Source organism: Numenius arquata, chromosome 1 (assembly GCF_964106895.1).
Source record: "Numenius arquata chromosome 1, bNumArq3.hap1.1, whole genome shotgun sequence".
NCBI classification, from domain to species: Eukaryota; Metazoa; Chordata; class Aves; order Charadriiformes; family Scolopacidae; genus Numenius; species Numenius arquata.
This window is the reverse complement of record NC_133576.1, coordinates 45962628-45981622: the sequence shown is the minus strand read 5'-3', so window position 1 is coordinate 45981622 and position 18995 is coordinate 45962628. Positions and strand designations below refer to the sequence as shown.

The following is an 18995-nucleotide window of genomic DNA, read 5'->3' as shown; positions in this document are numbered from 1 at the left end:
TATACATTCAAACTGAATTTCAAAACTGTCCTTAAAAGTCGGTTGTTATATTTGTGGCTTTGTTTAAGTCTGTTGCTCAGCTGTGGCAATGAATAATATTTCCTGTTCAGTAAGCAAGAGACTATGAAAATATTATTGTCTCTTACAGTTTCTCTTAAGCTGTTTTTTTTTTGTTTTGTTTTGTTTTTGGTTTTTTTTTTTTAGAAATTAAAGTTTCAGTGATCCTTGCAAATGAGACATGACACAGGGGAAATATGGAAATACTATTTTCTGACCAAGCAAGCTAGCTAAAACGTGAAGAACGTGAAGCTCACAAAATGTATATGAGCGTGGTCACAATCTCCCATGTGGCACAGAACCACAATGTCTTTATTCCTGATTTTTGTCTGCTCTTTGATGAGCACCATAGACACTGGTTTTCTTCGTTTTTAGAACTTAGGATACTGTCTTTGATCAAGATGCAAGTAATGGATTTTAAATACTAGTGGCTAATATGCTGGGTACCGTATTAGAGTTAAGACATAAAATTTATACTTTGGCGTAACAAAAGCATAGCTTAAAAAATGTGCTGATATTTAGTGATCAGTTTTTGGCATTTCAGTTTGAACAGTGTTCTTGTAGATGACGATGAGCGTACTGTTATGAGACATAGATCCTTGTTGGTACTGAGCTATGCGATTCATCACCACCCATACTATTACAGAGAAGATAGATGAGATCTGAGACACCGCTTCGCTGGTCTAAGTTTGTTCCTTTTGTGCTCCAACTGCTCATTTTCCTTGTGTTAGCAGAAAAGTAGGGTACCAGGTAAAGAAATCCTTTCTGAAGGATTGTGGTAGAGGAAGCTTCAGTTCCACAATAAAAGTAGTATTTTTTTAATGCTCTTAAGTTGTATTTAAACAAGTCAGATATGCTTTAGGTACAGTTTTGTTGCGTTGTCTAGAGGAAGTTCTGTGCCTTCGGTTTGCTCTGCCATCAAGAATGAGAAGAGCCTGTAAGAATTTTAGAGAATAAGTGGGTTTGCTGATGGATTAAAACATGATAATTTATGTGTTTTGTCAATAAAAAGGTCTATGAAAAATATTTATTGAATTGCCCATTGCAACTGTTAACCTTATAAATAATACTGCACTTGGATAGTAGGAATGAAATCAATTTGGCTAAACATTGTGTGCTTTTAGGCACTGTGGTAATTCCTGTCCAGTGTCCCTGTGCTGCTCCACAGTGGGTACGATTCTCCTTACAGGTTTGCCTGTCATCTGCCTGCTCAGTGTCCACCTCTGGGGTTGCTTAGGACAGAAAATGGGGCCGGGCTCCCTGGCATAGGTGCTTGGATCCTACCCTAAGTGAGACTGATTCTCATTTCTGTCATTGTACAAGCAGTGATGTATGTGAAGGTATTTTGTTTCAACCTGTCATTGGATTTCAGGCGAGATAACACAATGAGTCTTAGCTTCTTTCTCAATTCTTCTGTGAATTTAAACCTTTTATCTTTTAGCTGCGTTTCAGCTGTCCTAATTTTATGCAGTTGGCCTGAGAGGCAAAACGGTCCTGTTTAGAATCACATTTTTTCTACTCGGAAGACACAGTTGTTACGTAGCATTTTTTTATCTGATACAGTGCCATCATGAACAGGGGCATGTGTAGAGAGGATTTAACGGTAAGGAAATAGAATCAGAGCCATCTTCACCTATCATGGGAGTATGAAAAGCAAGTTAGAGCGGGAGGAGGTGTCAGGCTTTCGTATCTGTGTTTTCCTGGAGGTAGTCGAGTGACCAGAAAGTAATGGAGCAATAGGCATTAGTTGAGTCCCTGCACAGTGCTGGTGCTAACAAAGAGAGGAACAAAGTGGAAAGCAGAGCTGGTTGGTGCAGTGGAAGGAGATATGCATGATCTCTTCTTCTAGGCCTTCTGTTCTACTGCTGCTCTCGGAGGTCTGCATTACCTGGATCAAAAGTAACCTGGCAGTTGGTAGAGGCATGAATGATGACTGTGTTGTTCTAAAGTTGCACTGATTTTGTTACTAATTCCTGAGTCATCCTTTCTGAAATAGCAGATACTTTACTGTATTTTGTGCAGCAGATTAGTTTCTCTAAATTAATAGAAAAGATTAGACTTTCAAGTATACCTGGATAGATGGAGTACAAAATTACCCAGTCTTCCTTGAAGAATCAAAAGCCGTGCACTGAAAACATTGCATGTAAACCATTATTTTGTTATGTTCTTCTGTAATAGTGCTTTCTGATCCACTTTCTGCTAGTGATATAAATAACATTGATTATAAAGTAGTACTTCAGTAAAAAATAATTTTTTAATCTTTTGTTTTTTGTTTTTTTTTTTCCAGGGCAATTAAAGCATTTCAGGAGGCGCTTTATGTTGATCCCAGCTTTTGTCGAGCCAAGGAAATTCATTTGCGACTTGGGCTTATGTTCAAAGTGAACACAGACTATGAGTCTAGTTTAAAGGTAGGTTTAAGTCCTTTCAAATTAACATTTGTTACATGTTGTGTTACACCTTAAAACTGCAAGGAAGAGCTTATAGCAGTTAAATCCTACCTGCTTTAGAAATAGAAGTGCTTCAGTATGAAGTATCTTAGTCTAAAGACTGAGTAAGGGTAGGATTTGAGGTGTGTTAGGTACTAGAAATACTTGGAAAAGCCCAGAAAAATTATAAATGAGCACTGATACTCCAGCAGATCAAAAATTTGATATAGGGCTCTTGTTAAAATAGTCTATTCTGGGAGGAGGCTGAGGGTGTACAGAAAGATGGAGGAAAAATAAGAGAAGAACTAGCAGCTTGGATTTCTTGATGTTTGTTCTTCCCAACCTCCAGCTGCACTATTGTAAACTGGAAGTTCTTAAAAATCATTAAAAATAGAAAGCTTTTATGCAAAATACTGTTCTCATATCAATTTTTTATATTGTTTCTACTTTTCTAGCAGTTAATCATTCTTTTATTTCCTGGTTTAAGAGTCAGCTTCTAAGGCAACAATTTCTGGCTAATTGGTTAGAAATCGTTTGTGTTAATACAGTACTTTGTTTCTTCTGTACTCCTTTAAATTATTTTTAATGTTTGCATTCTTTTTTGGTCTCCAACTGTAATCTATCATTTTATCTCCCTCCATTCAACGTTTGCCTATTTTTTTCCTCCCTCCATTTTCTTCTCTGTCACCATGTTCTTTCCTTCCTGACCTCTAAATTTAGGTATGTGTGTCTTCGAAAAAGGAAGTGTTCTTTAACGGAGTTTCATGTTGCATTGGGAAATAGACCTGCAGGGTTGAGAATTTTGTAATTCGTAATTAAGTGTAATTTATATTTCTGCATGTTAATATCTCCTAAAACTAATGAAAACATCTTGTGGCTTCCTTTTCCTGGCAGATTGTTTTCTTGGAAGTTCTATTTGTGAGGCTATAAGAATCACATTGTCCAAGATTTGAAAGAGTAGAGTGTTACTCTCAATTTTTCCTTTCAGTATTTGTAATAATAGGAAGCACTGCTCTCATCAGGCTTCCTTTTTTCACCGAGAGTCCCAGCTTTGCTGTACAGAGACCAGTGGAGTTGGAAATTGTGATTAGAGAGGATGATATTGCATAGGAGTAGGAAAGATTCAGTGCAATGAACGGCAAAGACAGCAAGGGGAGGTGGAGGTAGATCGCTGTGTTGGGAAAGTGATTATATGTGAGTTTGGGTGGTCCGATTTCCTTGTACTTTGGCACAGATTTAGTATTCCCTGCTGTGAGAAACAGGGAATAAAAGGAGTGCTGAATGAGTACATTTTGGTTTTATTTTTAAAGAGGTATTAAGGACAAAACATGAGAGTAAATTTACAAGGTGGTAGTAAACTTGTAATCAAGTAGTGAAAGGAACTTTTATATTGTAGTTTGTAATAGAAAAAAATTATCAATAACTTTTTCCTGCTGTGCCGTGAAACATGCAATTCTGTCGCTGAATCAAGTGTTTAAATAGATATTATGAGAATTCAGTCTAAACAGTTGACTGTGTTTGATCTTCACAACTTTGCAAAATAAAAAGCTCACTGATCACAAGGATTTTGAGTATACACAACTTTTAGTTTTCAGTAAACCAACTAGGAATGAGAAAAGCACCAAAGTAGTATTTTGAAAATAGAAATAAATAATCTTCTGTAACACAGAATTATCATGATTCCATTGCTTTTATGTCCAACGTGACTAAGTCACTTAAGAAAACAAATGGCAGCAACAAAAACAGCTTACCCTAGGGCACAGCAAAGATCTTCAAAAGGATGATGAAATAAATGTGATGGGGGGGTGGGGTTACGTTAAGGATAGTTTCACATTGTCCTTAAGTCAATATAACTGCAGGTTGTTGGTAAAAGGTTGCCTCATTTTCCGCCTTGCAATCCTGATTGTGTTATTTGGCACCCTCTGCTTCATTGGATCAAGTGATTTTTCCATTTGCAGACTGAGGTGGAGCAGCTCACACTGAGATTGCCCACTTGCTAGATCCAATGCAAGGTAGATGGCAGGAGTGTGAATGGGGAAGGAGGAGGGAGAGCCATATTATTCCCTTCTGCTACAAAACCTAATATGAAGCTGTACTCTGGAATTATCAACTGAGCACATAAGGTAGAGTTTCTGGTTTGCTTCTTTTGCTGGGAGGTTGCAGTCCTTAGCAGAGAATCAACAACAGTGAGGAGCAAGAAAGAAAAGACCGAGTGGGGCAATCCACAAGGTCTTGAACAGTTTCAGCTGTGTTCAGCTCAGCTGTCGATTTAATGTACAGACCTGAGACTGATTTACTTTGAAAACACAATGTTACTGATGGAAACATGTCAGCATATACATCAGAATATATCAATTGTGGAGTAGACTAAGTGGAACAAACAGGGCAGTAACTTCTTTAAAAGCCTATCTCATTGATCCCTGAGTTGAGGTTTAAAAAAAACACCCTAAAGCCAGAATTCTGTGAGTGACAAGAATATGAGAGGCAAGTCAGAAAATACTTAGTGAAGAGAACAAAATGAAGTGCTGGTGCGGTGGTTATGCACAAGCATGGGGAGAATAAAATGAGGAAGAGATGATGAAAGAGTGTGAAAGGATGTTTTCACAGAATGTCTGTCTCATTCTCTGAGACTGAATGTCTTGTCTTTCCACAGAAGTAATCCAAAATAATGAAAAGACAGAGTTGTCTTCTTGTGCCTTTTTTTGATTTTGTGGACCTTGTTAAAACGATCCAGGATTTTAGAGGGTGGTTACGGGGCTTAGCATCCAGCCTGCTAGAGACTGGCCGTGAGCACAGACCCTTTCCCTGGGGCTCTGTGTAGCACATTCCATAGCCCAGTTTGAGCTTCCTATTTCACACTGGGGCAGCCAGTGGAAGTAACCTTTCATCTGATATTCGCTAGTGACTGGTCTGGATTTCACAGATTGTACCAATGTTGCATTAAGGTACTTTGAAATATCATAATATTTTTGATGGTATTTAAACATTCACGTTAAGTCTGTAATTGCTAAGAATAAACCATTGCCAACAGATCAGTCATTGTCAGTAAGAGTCTTCAGGCAAAGGGGGAAGATGGGAATCTGAAGGTCATATATTCCATGTTTTTCACGATTTTGGACCATTAACATAAATCATCTATATTTTATGTAAGCAATTTAAGCGAAAAATTAATTTTTACTATTTTAAGATGTTGATGATCAAGGTAATTACTGGAGTGCTGTTTAACAAGCATAAAATCAACTCTTAGTGTTTTTTCAAAATCAATTACTGCTTTTGCATGTTTTTAACATTGCTACGGTTAAGGCTTGCAAATTACTATGAGAACTCTTGACTGCTCCGTTATCCCATTGCCATAAACTCTGGGAAGAACACCAGTGCTGTTGAAAATTACTTGGCCTTCAGGCTTACAAAAAAAAAAAGAAAAAAAGCAGCCTTTCTGGTTGAAAAGAAAACAGTCCTTGTGTAACCTGACAGTTAGGGCAGTGTTACCTTCAGTGGGGATACATGCAAGCTGAATTTGCCCCATTCATCAGAAAAGTACAATTAATTCCAAAATCAACTGGCAATGACTAGGGAAGGGAAAAAGGGGAGATTTTATTATTGATTACTATAGCAGCAACATCCTATTAAGGTTTACCTCACAGTCCTAACCTGTTCACACTTTACTATGTGTCCTGCTCCTCCTCCTCTATTTGCCATTTCCTACAAACAACACTAGGAATACTATGTTTGATGGTGTTAGCTGTGGTGGCGCCGTGATAATCTGAAAGGAGAATAAAGAAAGATCTCTAGGAATACAATATATCTTTTTATTGGTTTGGTAAATATAGGTGGAAAAATGTTTAAGCTTTTGAGTACATGCCACATTATTTCTGGCATGTCACTTGCTATCCTAGTGATTTTTCTATTTATTGAATATATTTTTTTCAGTTTCAGCCTCCTTTCCCAAACATATATGTAATCATCCTGTCTTGTGCATGTGTCTCGGTTCTTCTCTTAAGTACTTCTGGATCGTAACCAATTTCTAGGCAATAAGTCAGAATGAGAGAGATTTCAAAGAGAACATTCCTGTGCGACATGTTGCCCCAGAGCCATTTGAGCTCTGCAAGCTGAGGACCAGGTGATCTGCTTGGCTTGGTCCACAACAGAGGTGCCGGATGATGGGTCATAGTTCTGGTCTGTTGGGACGTGACTGTCCCATCCACACAGGAGTTGCTGTGCATCGGGCAACCCCGATTCCTCTCATCCAGCCGGAAGCTGAATGCAGAGCTGGGTAGAGCACAAAGTGGGAGCTGGGTTTGTTGCGTGGGGCCATTGACATGCATGAAAGAGAAGCTGAAGAAGAAAAGAAAAATTACAGGTTTGGTATTATTTAGTTCAATAGTTGGGTTACAGTGGAAAGGGCGGCTATAGGAAACCAATCTTCCATCTGGTGCTCATTCTGCTTGGTGGTGTTAACAAGTGCTGTACTTTGCTTTCGGTGGCAAATTAAGGCTATGATCCTGAAAGCCCTTTGAATGTAAAACTTGGTTCACTTCCAGGGAAAAAAATAAATCCTACTTTTTCATATCTATTAGAATGATAACATTGAAGGAATTAGAAGGATAACGTTGAGGGTGGGTGGGTGATTTTCTGTGGGTTTGATTTTGTGAGGTGCTATTTTGTTTGGGGTTTTTTTTGGTGGTGGATTGTTTGTTGTTGTTTTGGTTGGTTGGTTTTTTGTAATGGGTGGTCAGTAGGGACTCTGGACACAAGCAGGTTATTTTATGGCAAACCAAGCTGTTTTCCTCTGGGAATTTTGTTTGGTTTTTAAATATTGCAGATGCATCCTGTACCCAGTAATAAAACCCTTAGAAGAATGAGAACTAAATTACTTAAATTTTCAATTATCTGTCTTTTAGTAGAAATACTGATTCTGCCTTTCACTTTCAGAAATTTTTGCTCCTTATTTACACACGAAACAGCTATCCCCGAGTAGTTTCCTTCAGTCCTATGCTTTGATCTTGCCCATAAATCATCAATTTAAATACAATTTTACTTTTTTAAATTATTTTCCTAAAGATTCTCATTTGTTACTAATGTTAAGACATACTGCTTGTATTAGGATACGAAAAGTCTGTGAAAGAATGAGAATTTGTTGGGAAGATATGCATGAATTACATGAGTATGCATGAAATACAAAAAAAATTAAATACTGATATACAGATGAACAGCTTGAAGTACTTATAGTCAGTCAGTCTTCCATCACTTACTCAAATAATTCTCCTGTCTATTCATACATCTTTATGAAAGATATTTTTAGCTACTGCAGCTATTGTATGCCAACATGTAGCTGTTATAGCCATATTGTTATGTTCTTTTTCTCAGTAATAAATAAAAATGTAATTATGAAAGTGAAAGTTTGTGTTTTCAAGCCTTCAAGTGCTGTTTCACAACCTAGTTATCTTCCGTATGTGCTTAGATTAGTAATTTTTAAGCTTAAACATGTTAAATTGAAACCTTATGTATTTAATCTTAATTATGAAAAATTAAGTAGTCAAAATACATAAAGTTACGAGAAGTTTTAATTTCTTATGTCTAGTTTTATGTCCGTAATTCTACCAGAAGCTAATCAGCGACATTTTTAGGTAAAAAAGAAAACAAAGGGCTTTAGCTACTGAAAGGTAGATATCCAGGATTTCAAGCACTTCACCTAAAAAGCATTTTGTAGAAAGCAATATGAAATGAGTCAAAAGATTAATTTAATAAAAAAATAAGTGGATGGGAAACAGCGTTTGGGAATGAAATTGTTCTCTAAGTTTTTGCAGTTTGCATATGCGTATGATGGAGAGACATATACAGGAAGTAAAAACATGGAAGTTTTCTATCGCTGCACAGCACCATAATCAAACTGCAAGAGAGTTATTAGTGCAACTGGTTTTGACAGTGGGTCATGGTACCACAATGTCTGGCCTACAGACTATTTTCTTTTGTCCTCTCTTACTTAATTTTGCTTGGGGTTTTGAGTCATTTTTGAGTTTTCCTATAAGACTGTAGGTGTATTTTAGAAAGGTCATGATTACAAAGAGGAGTAAATGCTAAAGTTGAATTTAACATGCTGTGTGGCGTCTTCTGTCATGTTTGGGGTAAAAAAGAACAAACCATGAGAGGAGAAACAGTTGAGCGTTGAAGTTAATCAGAATTGGTGCTGGTACACTTAACATCATTTGTGGACCTTCTCCTCATGAGAGAGGTATCTTGGTTCAGGTTTATTAGCTGTAACTGTAACTGAAAGGTTGGCACTTGGGGGCAGGCAGTAGTAGTATGTGTCCTGACTAGGTAGCCACAGGCACCCGACAGGGATTATGCTGTGGTTTGGGTTCTGGGTGGGTGAGTGGGGTGGAAGGCAGAGAGCTGCAGGTCCTGAAGCCACCCCAGCTCAGGGTGGTGCAGCAGCGGGGACAAGCTTCCAGTCACCCCCTCTCCCCACGACACTTTGTTGCTGCTGGCAGGCTTTCAGACTGCTAACCCATAGCTAAATTCTGATGTTGCACAAATAATGATAAAACGTACAGGCAACGTGAGTATTGAGATGTGGCTTTGTGAAAATCACTGTGGTGTGCTAAGTAAGATGTTGGTCAGTAAATTCAAATGCAGCTGCCTTCTGGCTAGTGCAAATACAGCTTTTCTGATCTTCCTGTTTGAAAAGAGTTTTTCACTTACAGCTAGTCAAAACGAGATTCTTCTGAACATAACTGCAGTTATTCAGTTTATGTGTATATGTGGCCTTTGTTTCTTCTGTCCTCAAGCAGCTGCCTTCTGCCCTGTCCAGGTAACAGTTTTCCTCAGTCTTAAGGGTTGTTTGTTGTTTTTGTGGTTTTTTTTTTTTGAATGTTGGACAAAAGTAAGGGAGTGTTTACACTGCACAGACCTTCATTTTAGGAGATGAATTTGCTCGGAGTTCAGGAGACGCGGTAGCGTGGAGCAGTGAGCTGAGGTAGCAGCACATACAGCACGTCCTCTCCTGACCCCTCTCTCTCTCCCCTGGCCCCACGCGGGCCTGGCAAATGGAGGCCTGGCGCCCTGCCACCGGCGGGTTACGCAAGGCCTTCTGTGCCCTACTTCTCTGAACAAAGGGCTGCTCTGAGCGACACAGCCATCACACCTTAGGTCACATAGGCAGGAACAGCCATCTCCTGACAGAATTTTACTGAGTCATGATGGAGCTTTCCTTCATGGTAAGTCTGTGTGAGAGTCGTCAGGTTTCAAGCGATGGCTTGCCTTGCTTGCTAAATAAATGCAGAATGGGGAGCTATTAAACTTGCTAATGTCATCCTCGAGAGGAGGAGGGAGTAGAATCACTATTTTGAGGTCTCAGGCTTGGATGTAAACAGAGTGCTGAAAATCTTGCACTAAGAAGAAAACGGTTCTTCTTTTGTGTTGGTCACTTACTGACTAAATAAACAATAAAAACCTGGGTGCTTGCCTCTTAAATTGTAAAGGACTAATTTGTTAGGAGAACTGATGTTAGTTCTAGTAGTGAAACCATATTAAGTTACCTAATTCGGGGTCAGATTGCTATTATTTTACTACCAGACCTAAAGCTTTCATTAGTTCTGTTTATATTCAATCCACCTTACTTCTGATCCTTGGAAAGGTTACCTTCGAAATTGTTTCCACAATCAGAGGCAAGTCAAGGACTCCAGAGGAGACAAAATAGGCTGTAGATAATTGTGTAATTACAGGTGGCTACAAATCAAGGTATACTATGACTTGAGCCGCAGCTCTTGAAGAGAGCCTGTTACTTTTTAACATTCAGAACACTGCCTTCTAGGTAAATCCTCTTACTCGGGATTTGAATTTCTATAGACTGCTGTCTGCCTTGAGGTATTGTATGTCGTCTCTGAACTGCAGCGGCCTCTCCTGCATAATAACTATTTCACACGGCAGTAGCCAGCTTCAGTACTGCAATATTTGAGAGAGGTGCAGATGTTTGCTAGCTGCTTCTGTTTGTTGCAGAAATGGAAGTTGGAAATTATTACTATTATTTTTTTTTAATTTTTTGGTGCCGGTAATTGTGATTAGTGGATCTGCTTTTGGCTGATGAGGTTTATGTGTTAGAATGCATGCATGCTTTTTTTTTTGTCTTGATTTTGAATACTGAACGGGGAGCTATGTATTATTTATTTGGTGAGAGGTGTAGGTTTGCTTGTATTTGTGCGTTTCTAAGGTTCTCGGTTTGAAAGGTTCTGAGTTTTCTGTGTATTGCTTCGTGATAATTGTTTAGTGCAAATGGTTTATTTTGCTGTAGTTACAGGCTCCGGTTTATCAATTTCTTTACTGTCTGTAGCTTAGTGAATAGTGCAAGCAGAAATTTACTACACAGAAAATTTTCATAATGTGGATTTTGAAATTTAAAAGTCAGCTAATGTAGCAGTAAGAATTTAAATTTTTAGGAGGCATTGCTAAGAATATTCCTGCTTTTTTTTTTTTTACTGTACAGCACTGATACTGCTGGCATATTTAAATATTAAAATGGTTAGATTTTCTTATATGGTTGTCTGCTTTATCTCAGTGAGTCTTACTGCAATAACCCTGCTGAAAAGCTACTGTAGAGCAGTTGTCAATCGTTTCTCTTTAGATGTGCTTATTTTTTATAACAACATTGCTAGGTGAAAGCAAACCTGTGCCTTTCTGCTTTATCTTTTCATATTAATTGTTAGTGACAGTGCAAGATGACACATCTGTGCAAAAAGAATTTTGTACCATTTAGATCGGTATACTGAATGTACAGGCCAAAGTATATAGGTCTGTACCTTTTTTTCTTTTGTCAGGCAAAATGCAAAATAAAGTAGAGCATTTTATTTTTATTTAGTCCTTTTTTAAGTTGTCTGCTTAGTAGAATCACTATGGTAACCGACTAACGGATGTCTCTGAGGCACACAACCTGCATTGCAATGTAAGTGAGGGGAGATTTTAAGTTGTCTGACTGCTGAACAGTAGAAGAAAGAACAGGCAAGGCAGAGAAATAAGCTGATATTAAATATGTATAAGCTATTATTTAATTCTTGCTCTAAGGTTAAAAAGTTATTTTACAAGTAATGTATGTATGAGTACATTGTTTTCTGTGCTCTTTTCTGGGAATGATGTTGCTAAAATGTTCATTAAAAATCATAGATTTGTGTTATTCGAGTTTGTTTCATTTTTGAGAAGCTGTTATATATTACAAATGATGTTGATAGAAGTCAGTGAGGATGTAAGCTGCATCACTGTGTGCCTCGCAGAGCTCATGAGAGCATTCTTTTTTATGCTTTGCTATGCATAATACATTAATTTTCTAATAATTTTTCTGTTTAAAATGTTTATTTAGAAATTTGGTGATCTGTTAAACTTTTCTTATAAATCTTTGAGGTGTGTGTTATATAGACATACTATACATGAGGTTAGATTTTCTAGCACCATGAAGAAAGTTGTGTAGCTCTGAGTATGACAATACTGAAAGCGAGTTGCATATACATCCATTAATAAGGATTATTTTTTTTTCTTCACAGCTACACTAATAAGCTCCTGATGCCACCTAGTTTGGCATCCTGAACAGCTGGAGCTAAATTATCATTTTTGTGCTAGCAAAATAAAATATCAGTAATATTTTGTGTATTAGAAGCCACCTGAAACTGTATTTTGTAGATAACTGTATTTATTAACAGTAATATTTTATATGCTACCTGTTAGGTTCCTATATTCCTAGGCCTTATTCTCTATTGAATCAATATGTTATTCCAAATTCTATACAGTGTAGGAATTTTCTAAAATTTATGGAAAAGTTCAGAGGCACTTGAGTCTGTGTGCCTATGTTTAACGCACTTGGTTGCGTTTCAAACTGTAAATAGTGATCACTAATTAGCATGACACTTGTGAAATGATTGGTCACATCCAGGCTTTCTGGCAGACAGACTTCATTTCTCTGCTTGTGTGACCTTCTTTCTAGAAGAATGAAATACTTGGCTCAGAACTTCAGAATGCAAAGATGTTTTGAAAGATATTTTTCGTATCTCTTGAGGAAAAGTTAATGAAAATAAACAAGCTTTAATGTTTAACTGAAGTTATCTTAATATCTGGAGGAGAGGATGTAAGAATTTATGAACTCCTTATGAACTCATGTTTTAATGTAAAGGTATTCATTTTAAGTGCTTTTTCATAAGAGATCAATTTTTTAAAAAGACTTCAAATCACTTAATCTGAAGGAAGAGCATTTTATTTTTCTAGATAGACAAATTGAGAGCTTCAATGTTTATCTCAATAAGCTATATGACTACATTCGCAGTTACGTATTCTGAGGAAAACTTGATCTTCCCATTTTAACCATTCATTTGATGGTCAAATGAATGATAGCATCTTCCAGATGCTATCTCAATTATTTTGTGAAGATATCTGTTGCCTTCTTACATTACTAGAAGTATTGCTGATTCTGCAATAAAAAACTTTTCCTTTAGTAAACAGTTGAAAAGAAATGGAAAATTTTCTTTAAGACACATGATCAAATGCAGTATTGATTTTTCAAGTACAAAATTGATTTGCTGAAGTAATTTGCTGAAGTGCTAGCATTACTTTGTTTGAAAAGCAAATAATTCTTTTTTTTTTCAGCATTTTCAGTTAGCTTTGATCGACTGCAATCCCTGCACTTTGTCTAACGCTGAAAGTAAGTAACCTATTCGTATTTCAATATATTTTTGCTTTAGATTTTTTTTTTGTCTTATGCTCACAACTGTATCAATTTTTAATGACCCAATCCTTCAAAATCAAAACAAAGAGTACTGAGAGAGGAAGACTACAAAACCTATCTCCATCTGTTAATATTGAGACAGATATTCCGGTGGAATTATGGATTGTTTTAGTAAATGGTATAAGTAAAAATTGAGACTTAGTTTATTAATTCCTCTGAAGACTTGAGTTCTGGAGGAAACGTACCATTTGATTGTTCATTTATTTACTTATTTATGTATTTGTAAGCATAGTGCTTGTGCCAAACTTTGAGGCGTCTTGGTAATCTGTCATTTTTCAGCGATCATTTTAATGCCATTTATAGATCGAAAACTCAAAATCAGCCTTATGCTGTTGAAGTAAGAAAAAGTACAAAATGAAATTTGATTATTTGTTTTATTAGGTGCCAACTATATATTAGTCTGTAACACATTAATCTTTTAGTGAAGTATGATCTATCATATGCAGTATATACTCTAGGCTGTTACAGAGCATCCTGCAGGTATTTATCCATAGTTAGTGGATTTGTATGCAGGAATAAACATACGTTCCTGCATGTTTTGACATCTGTAAGAATTAAAAGACAGATGGTTGTGAATGAAATTACTCCCTCAGTTTTTAAAGGACCTTCATGCTGCTCTTGGTGTTGAGCTTAAGTTACCTCCTAAGTCTAAGTTCAGAAGCACTGGATAAAGTATTTAAAAGCATTTTTGTATTTCTTTAATTCAGAGCTGAATGGAATTGTGAATATTCTATCAGCAAGGGTAACGAAAGAGGGTTTGTTTACAGGGGTGAAACTGCTGGCTGTATCGGTGCTAAGGAGCCAGCTGTACTACAAGGTCTTCTCTAAAGCTTTGCCACTTATCAGGAGCAGGCACAGATAATTTTGTAATATTTCTTGCAAAATTCTTCCTACGTCAATAGGCTTTTATTGTTTTCTCCCACATATGTGATTCTTTATTATTTGCATGTTAGTTCATATTCGGTTTTCACTGTCTCTCTGAATTTTTGTAAGGTTTTCCTAACCCTTCGCCCACAGTCCCCTCTGCCCCCAGATTTATGTAGATGTACAGTCCCATGTCTACCCAAAGGTAGCCACTGAAGAGGAATGAGAGGTACTTTGTCAGGTTCTCCTGTACTGCTTAGCAGAAGGAGAACCTTGCAGTCTGACGCAGGGGGTTGGGTACTGTCACGTAAATGCTTGAGATTGCCTTAATCCTACCCCTTTCATTTCTAAAGGCTGGGTGAGTAACAGCATTATAATGAGTGTGTTCCTAGCAGAAATGTTTGAGTACTAAGCACGTCTTTCTATTTAGGCAATCTCTAATGTGACATCTTTAATTTCTTTCCCCTGTATGGCATGGCTTCCTTTTGTATTTTCACACTGAAGGGGTTTTGCTCTGAGGGGACTTTTTTTTAGATAATGAACTCCCAAAACAAAAGCAGAGGTTTTTCTTTCATCAGTACAGAGTGGAGTTTGATGATATGGCAAACATAATGGGTCTGTTGTGTGCCGTTTAGCAAGGAACACAAAAAGTTTATTAAAGTTTCAGATGATGCATTTCATTATGACCTGGTTTCTGAAGCGCACTAGGCTACCTTCTTTATAGTGAAGGACAAAACAGTGCACAAAGGGAGCTTTTCCCCTCCTTTATGACCCACAGAGAAACCCTGGAACTCCAAATTACCTGTATAAACCCCTGTGTCACACTATTCTGTAGCTTCAAGAGAAAGAAATCTGTGTAATGGAAATAACTGAGCTTGGCTCAAACACAGATACTTCCTTACTTGTAGTCCTCGAGAACATCAGGCAAAAGTCTGTCTCAAAGGAATTTTTCCTTTCTTATCAAATCAGAATAAGGACTGCGTTTATCTCAACTAGCTTTAGGTATCTACCAGTTGATGGCTAGTCTAGGTTAGCAGTTCTCAAGCTGTAGAGATCAGGCACTCCACTTTTCTTTAATCATTTCAGCAGCATGAGGATAATTTTCCCTCTGCTTTCATTTCATCATTCCCAGAGATTTCATTTTCTTTCTTCAACTAGCAATTTTCTTGCCTCTGAGAGCTGCTAGTAGTATCACAGCATTCTGTGCAATTCGTATGAGGAATTTAAGATGCTTTACAGTAATGATCAGAATACCATCTGTAATTAACGCTTTTAGTTCAGTTTAATAAGGGAAGGACAATTCTGAAAGAGGAAAAAAATACCTAAATTTAAGATTCTATATAAAGCTGTCAGTGTATACCGTAATTTTCTGTTCTGTAACCCAGCTAGTCTGTCCCTTGGCAATTGAATGAAAATAAAAAATAAGTCTTTGTTTCTAACTCAGTTATGTACAGAAAATATTACCTGCATTTCTTGTTGTGCATCTCTGCTTAAAGAGATTTGATTGCGAAGTTACTGAAAGGTTAATGGCTCTGCATTTCAGAATACAAATAAAATCCATGGACTGCCTTTCTGCAATATCTGTTTGCAGTCTTAATGCTTTGTTAGGAAAGATATTCATTCTCTGTCAGTTCTGTAATATTAAGCATAAAATATCAATGTAAACAAATAAATTTTTTTTTGTATCTTCAAAATGTAATTTATCTTGGTTTTGCATTGATAAATTTGAAATGCCGTTTATCCTTCACTTGAAAAAACTTTGTAATTGTGGTTGTCACTTATTAAAACTAATAATTTTGATTTTCCTACTCTTACAGTTCAGTTTCACATTGCCCACTTATATGAAATCCAGGTAAGCTTTAAGCTCCTTTTTATAAAGTGTGGTTGAGTTTCTAACTATATGATGTAATCAGTCTGTGGATTTCAGATTATAGATGCTTTTGTAAAGTTAGGATTATGTCTCAAATCACTAAAGAAACTTTATTTGCTTTGGCTAAATTAAAAGTATTTTGTATGTGGACTGTCATGCTATAAAATGGAGTAGCTATTTCAATAAACTTGCGTATTTACTAGTCTCCCAGGTTGAGTACAAAAAAACCCTAAACATAACTTCTAGTGAAATTCTTCTGAGATAATATATTTTAAAAGTTTTATATAGATATAAAAAATACATAGTTTCTCAATTCATATAGATTCCTATTGTTTCTCATACATACACAAACAGAGAGTCAAGTCTAGCCATTTGCCCAGGTGCCTTTAAGTACATTTGACATGAAGTTTTCAAATTTAGCTGAACATACATGACAGAAACATTTGAGGTCTGAGGTAAACAGCACATAAAGCTGTGTTATTAATTCTGTATCAAACCCTACCACCGAGTTTAGGTGAATCTATTGGGAAATTAATGAACGCTTACCAGAAACATAAGTAAATTAAAACCAGAATATAAGAATATAATTAAATTCCAGAATATGAGTAAATTAAAATCAAGTATCTACTGAAATAGCTATTGCATATTGTAATTTGACTGACTGGTCATATAATGCAGACTGTATGCCCTTTTATCATGTTTATAGGTACTATAGGACTAAGGAAGTGATGTGACATGAAAACAAAAACTATTGAAATTAAAATGGATGGCAGAGATAAACTACATTTTCAGTCAGTTGAAAAGTAGCTTGATAAAGTAAGTGCTGTCTTTTGATGGCATGGTAAAAAATGACTTTAGGTACTTAGATATAAATAAAATTTGTAAATTTGATAAACAAGATATTTTTCTTTTGAATGCTTTTTGTGCAAGAGCTATATGACAAGACAGAACCCCTCCGCCCAAAAACACCATTAAGAAACTTCATAGACTGTTACAGTTCTTAACTGGCCACTGTCCAGATTTCGTTCTGAGCACTGGAGCACATCTGACAGGTTTATATAACAAAGCATCCTCAGCACCTTAGTTCTTTTGATCTGCTAGAGTAAAATAGAAAGTCGAACGCCCCAGGTCACCATGCCAGGTGCCTTATATAATTGTGTGACCAAAGTTACAAGTGCTTAAGCTATGGTTTCTGACGGACAATTGTAGGCAAGGCAAGTTTTATTTTAATGGAAGTCGGAGCAAAAAAATTTCAGTGCGTTCTGCTATTAGACTTGGTTTGTCTCACTGTTCTGGTCATGAGTGGTATCCTCTTCTCTGGAATTTGAGAAACTTAGGGTCTTGACTTCATTCTGGGTATTACCTCTGACATAAGGAAGAGGTGTGTTTGGAGGCAGGCTGGTTGCTTGGTTTCTTTTAAAGGACACAGTTCTACAGTTTCCTGACCCTCTCCATATATTTGAAAATTATCTACTGTCTAGTAGTTAATGAAAGAGTTAATTCGTTCCTTAATAATGTACATCACCGTACTGGATTTTAAATGATGGGTTGCCAGCCTCTGAACAAGAGAATAGCCTGGTGCTGATAAGAGTTAGCAGTGATTTTTTCTGGTGTTTAATGCTAGTTTGTATTCTTACATCTGTGGAAGTGTGAGTCCCTCTACTATTTAGGATGGTAGCTTATACGGTGTCTAAAGAAAGATCTTGTGTTGGGTTCCCCTCCCTCTTCCCATATCTAAGACCGTCCATGATGCAGCCAAACATCTAGGACTTTGGATCTTTGGAATTAACATATCTAAATAAAACCCAATGTAAACATGACAGTTTTCTGTAATATTTTAAGGCATACATGTAGACAGATTTCTAAAGGGTAAATAATACAACAAATAAAAGTAAAAAATGTTCTAGATCTAGTCCTATTTTAATAGGACTTTCTGAATGCTCCCAAGCATGTAAACATCTTTTTCAAACTGTGAATATTAGGCACTCACGTTTACCTATTTAACATCCAGATTGCTGCCTCTGCCGTCATGCTGTACAGTGAACTTATGTTCATTTGCTTATCCTTCATAGTCATAAATGACAAGTTTTGTTCCCAATGCCAGGTTTAAAATTTTTTCCTGATTGTTTTTATTTTGCTGGACATGGATATTTTATTTATTTATATTATTTGTTTTCTTACCAGTTGTCTGCATTTCATGAACACCAATTTAAAATCTTTTCTACCAACTTCCCCTTGTTCCATTTGAAAGTATGTAATTGCTGCTTTAATTTTTCTTCCTGACTAGAATAAGGTTTTAAAATCAACAGAGTTGTCTTTTGTGATTGTGAGATCTCAAGAACCTAATAACATTTTTAACTTGTGATAGATATTTATATTGTTTAGTCTTCTTCTCAGTTGACCCTTTTAAAACACCAGTAGTCAGTACTGTGTACTCTTTGCATAAAACAAATGTAACTAAGTCATGATCATTTGCATCTAAGTGGCCCCATTTATTTTAGTAAATAAATGCCAGAATTAAGCCTAATGTTGAATTATCTGAAAGCATATTTTTCTTTAAAAATTGTATAGAATTTCTAGAATGTTAAAAAAAAAAAGTACTCTTGATAAGACCCTCAACATTTATATCTTCTAGACTTTTGTGGAAGCGGAGGAACAAAAAAATTAATTTTAGATACGTTAACGGTTAAACAAATATTGTTAGGGTAACGCAAAGATAAATGCCGACATGATCACAAAACAATTCATCTATCGAGAAGTCTACCTTCAATATATACAAACCAGCTGATACTATTCCAGAAGTCAATTAAGACTAAAGACCACCATCCTAACCTGGAAGTATGTTTTCTATATCAAGACCTGTTCATATAGGAAGTTAAGAATTGAATGTTTCCATGATTTAGGCACACTTAAACTATATAGCAAATAATAAGATGGCATACCTTCATTCTCCAGGCATAATCCATGGATATGTTTTAATTCTACATATGATGGAACTCTTAACAGGACAGCAAAT

The 18995-nt window shown here is 36.5% G+C and overlaps 1 protein-coding gene across 8 annotated transcripts in view; it reads left to right on the top strand.

The window, feature by feature from the left end:
* Nucleotides 1-18995, top strand: part of KDM6A (lysine demethylase 6A) — a 155531-nt gene that overhangs the window by 80242 nt on the left and 56294 nt on the right. For all 8 annotated transcript variants that reach the window (XM_074147401.1, XM_074147315.1, XM_074147229.1 and 5 more), the window contains exons 6-8: nt 2345-2465; nt 13107-13161; nt 15927-15961. In XM_074147401.1, coding sequence (XP_074003502.1) covers nt 2345-2465; nt 13107-13161; nt 15927-15961 — 211 coding nt within the window. The remainder of the gene's footprint in view (nt 1-2344; nt 2466-13106; nt 13162-15926; nt 15962-18995) is intronic.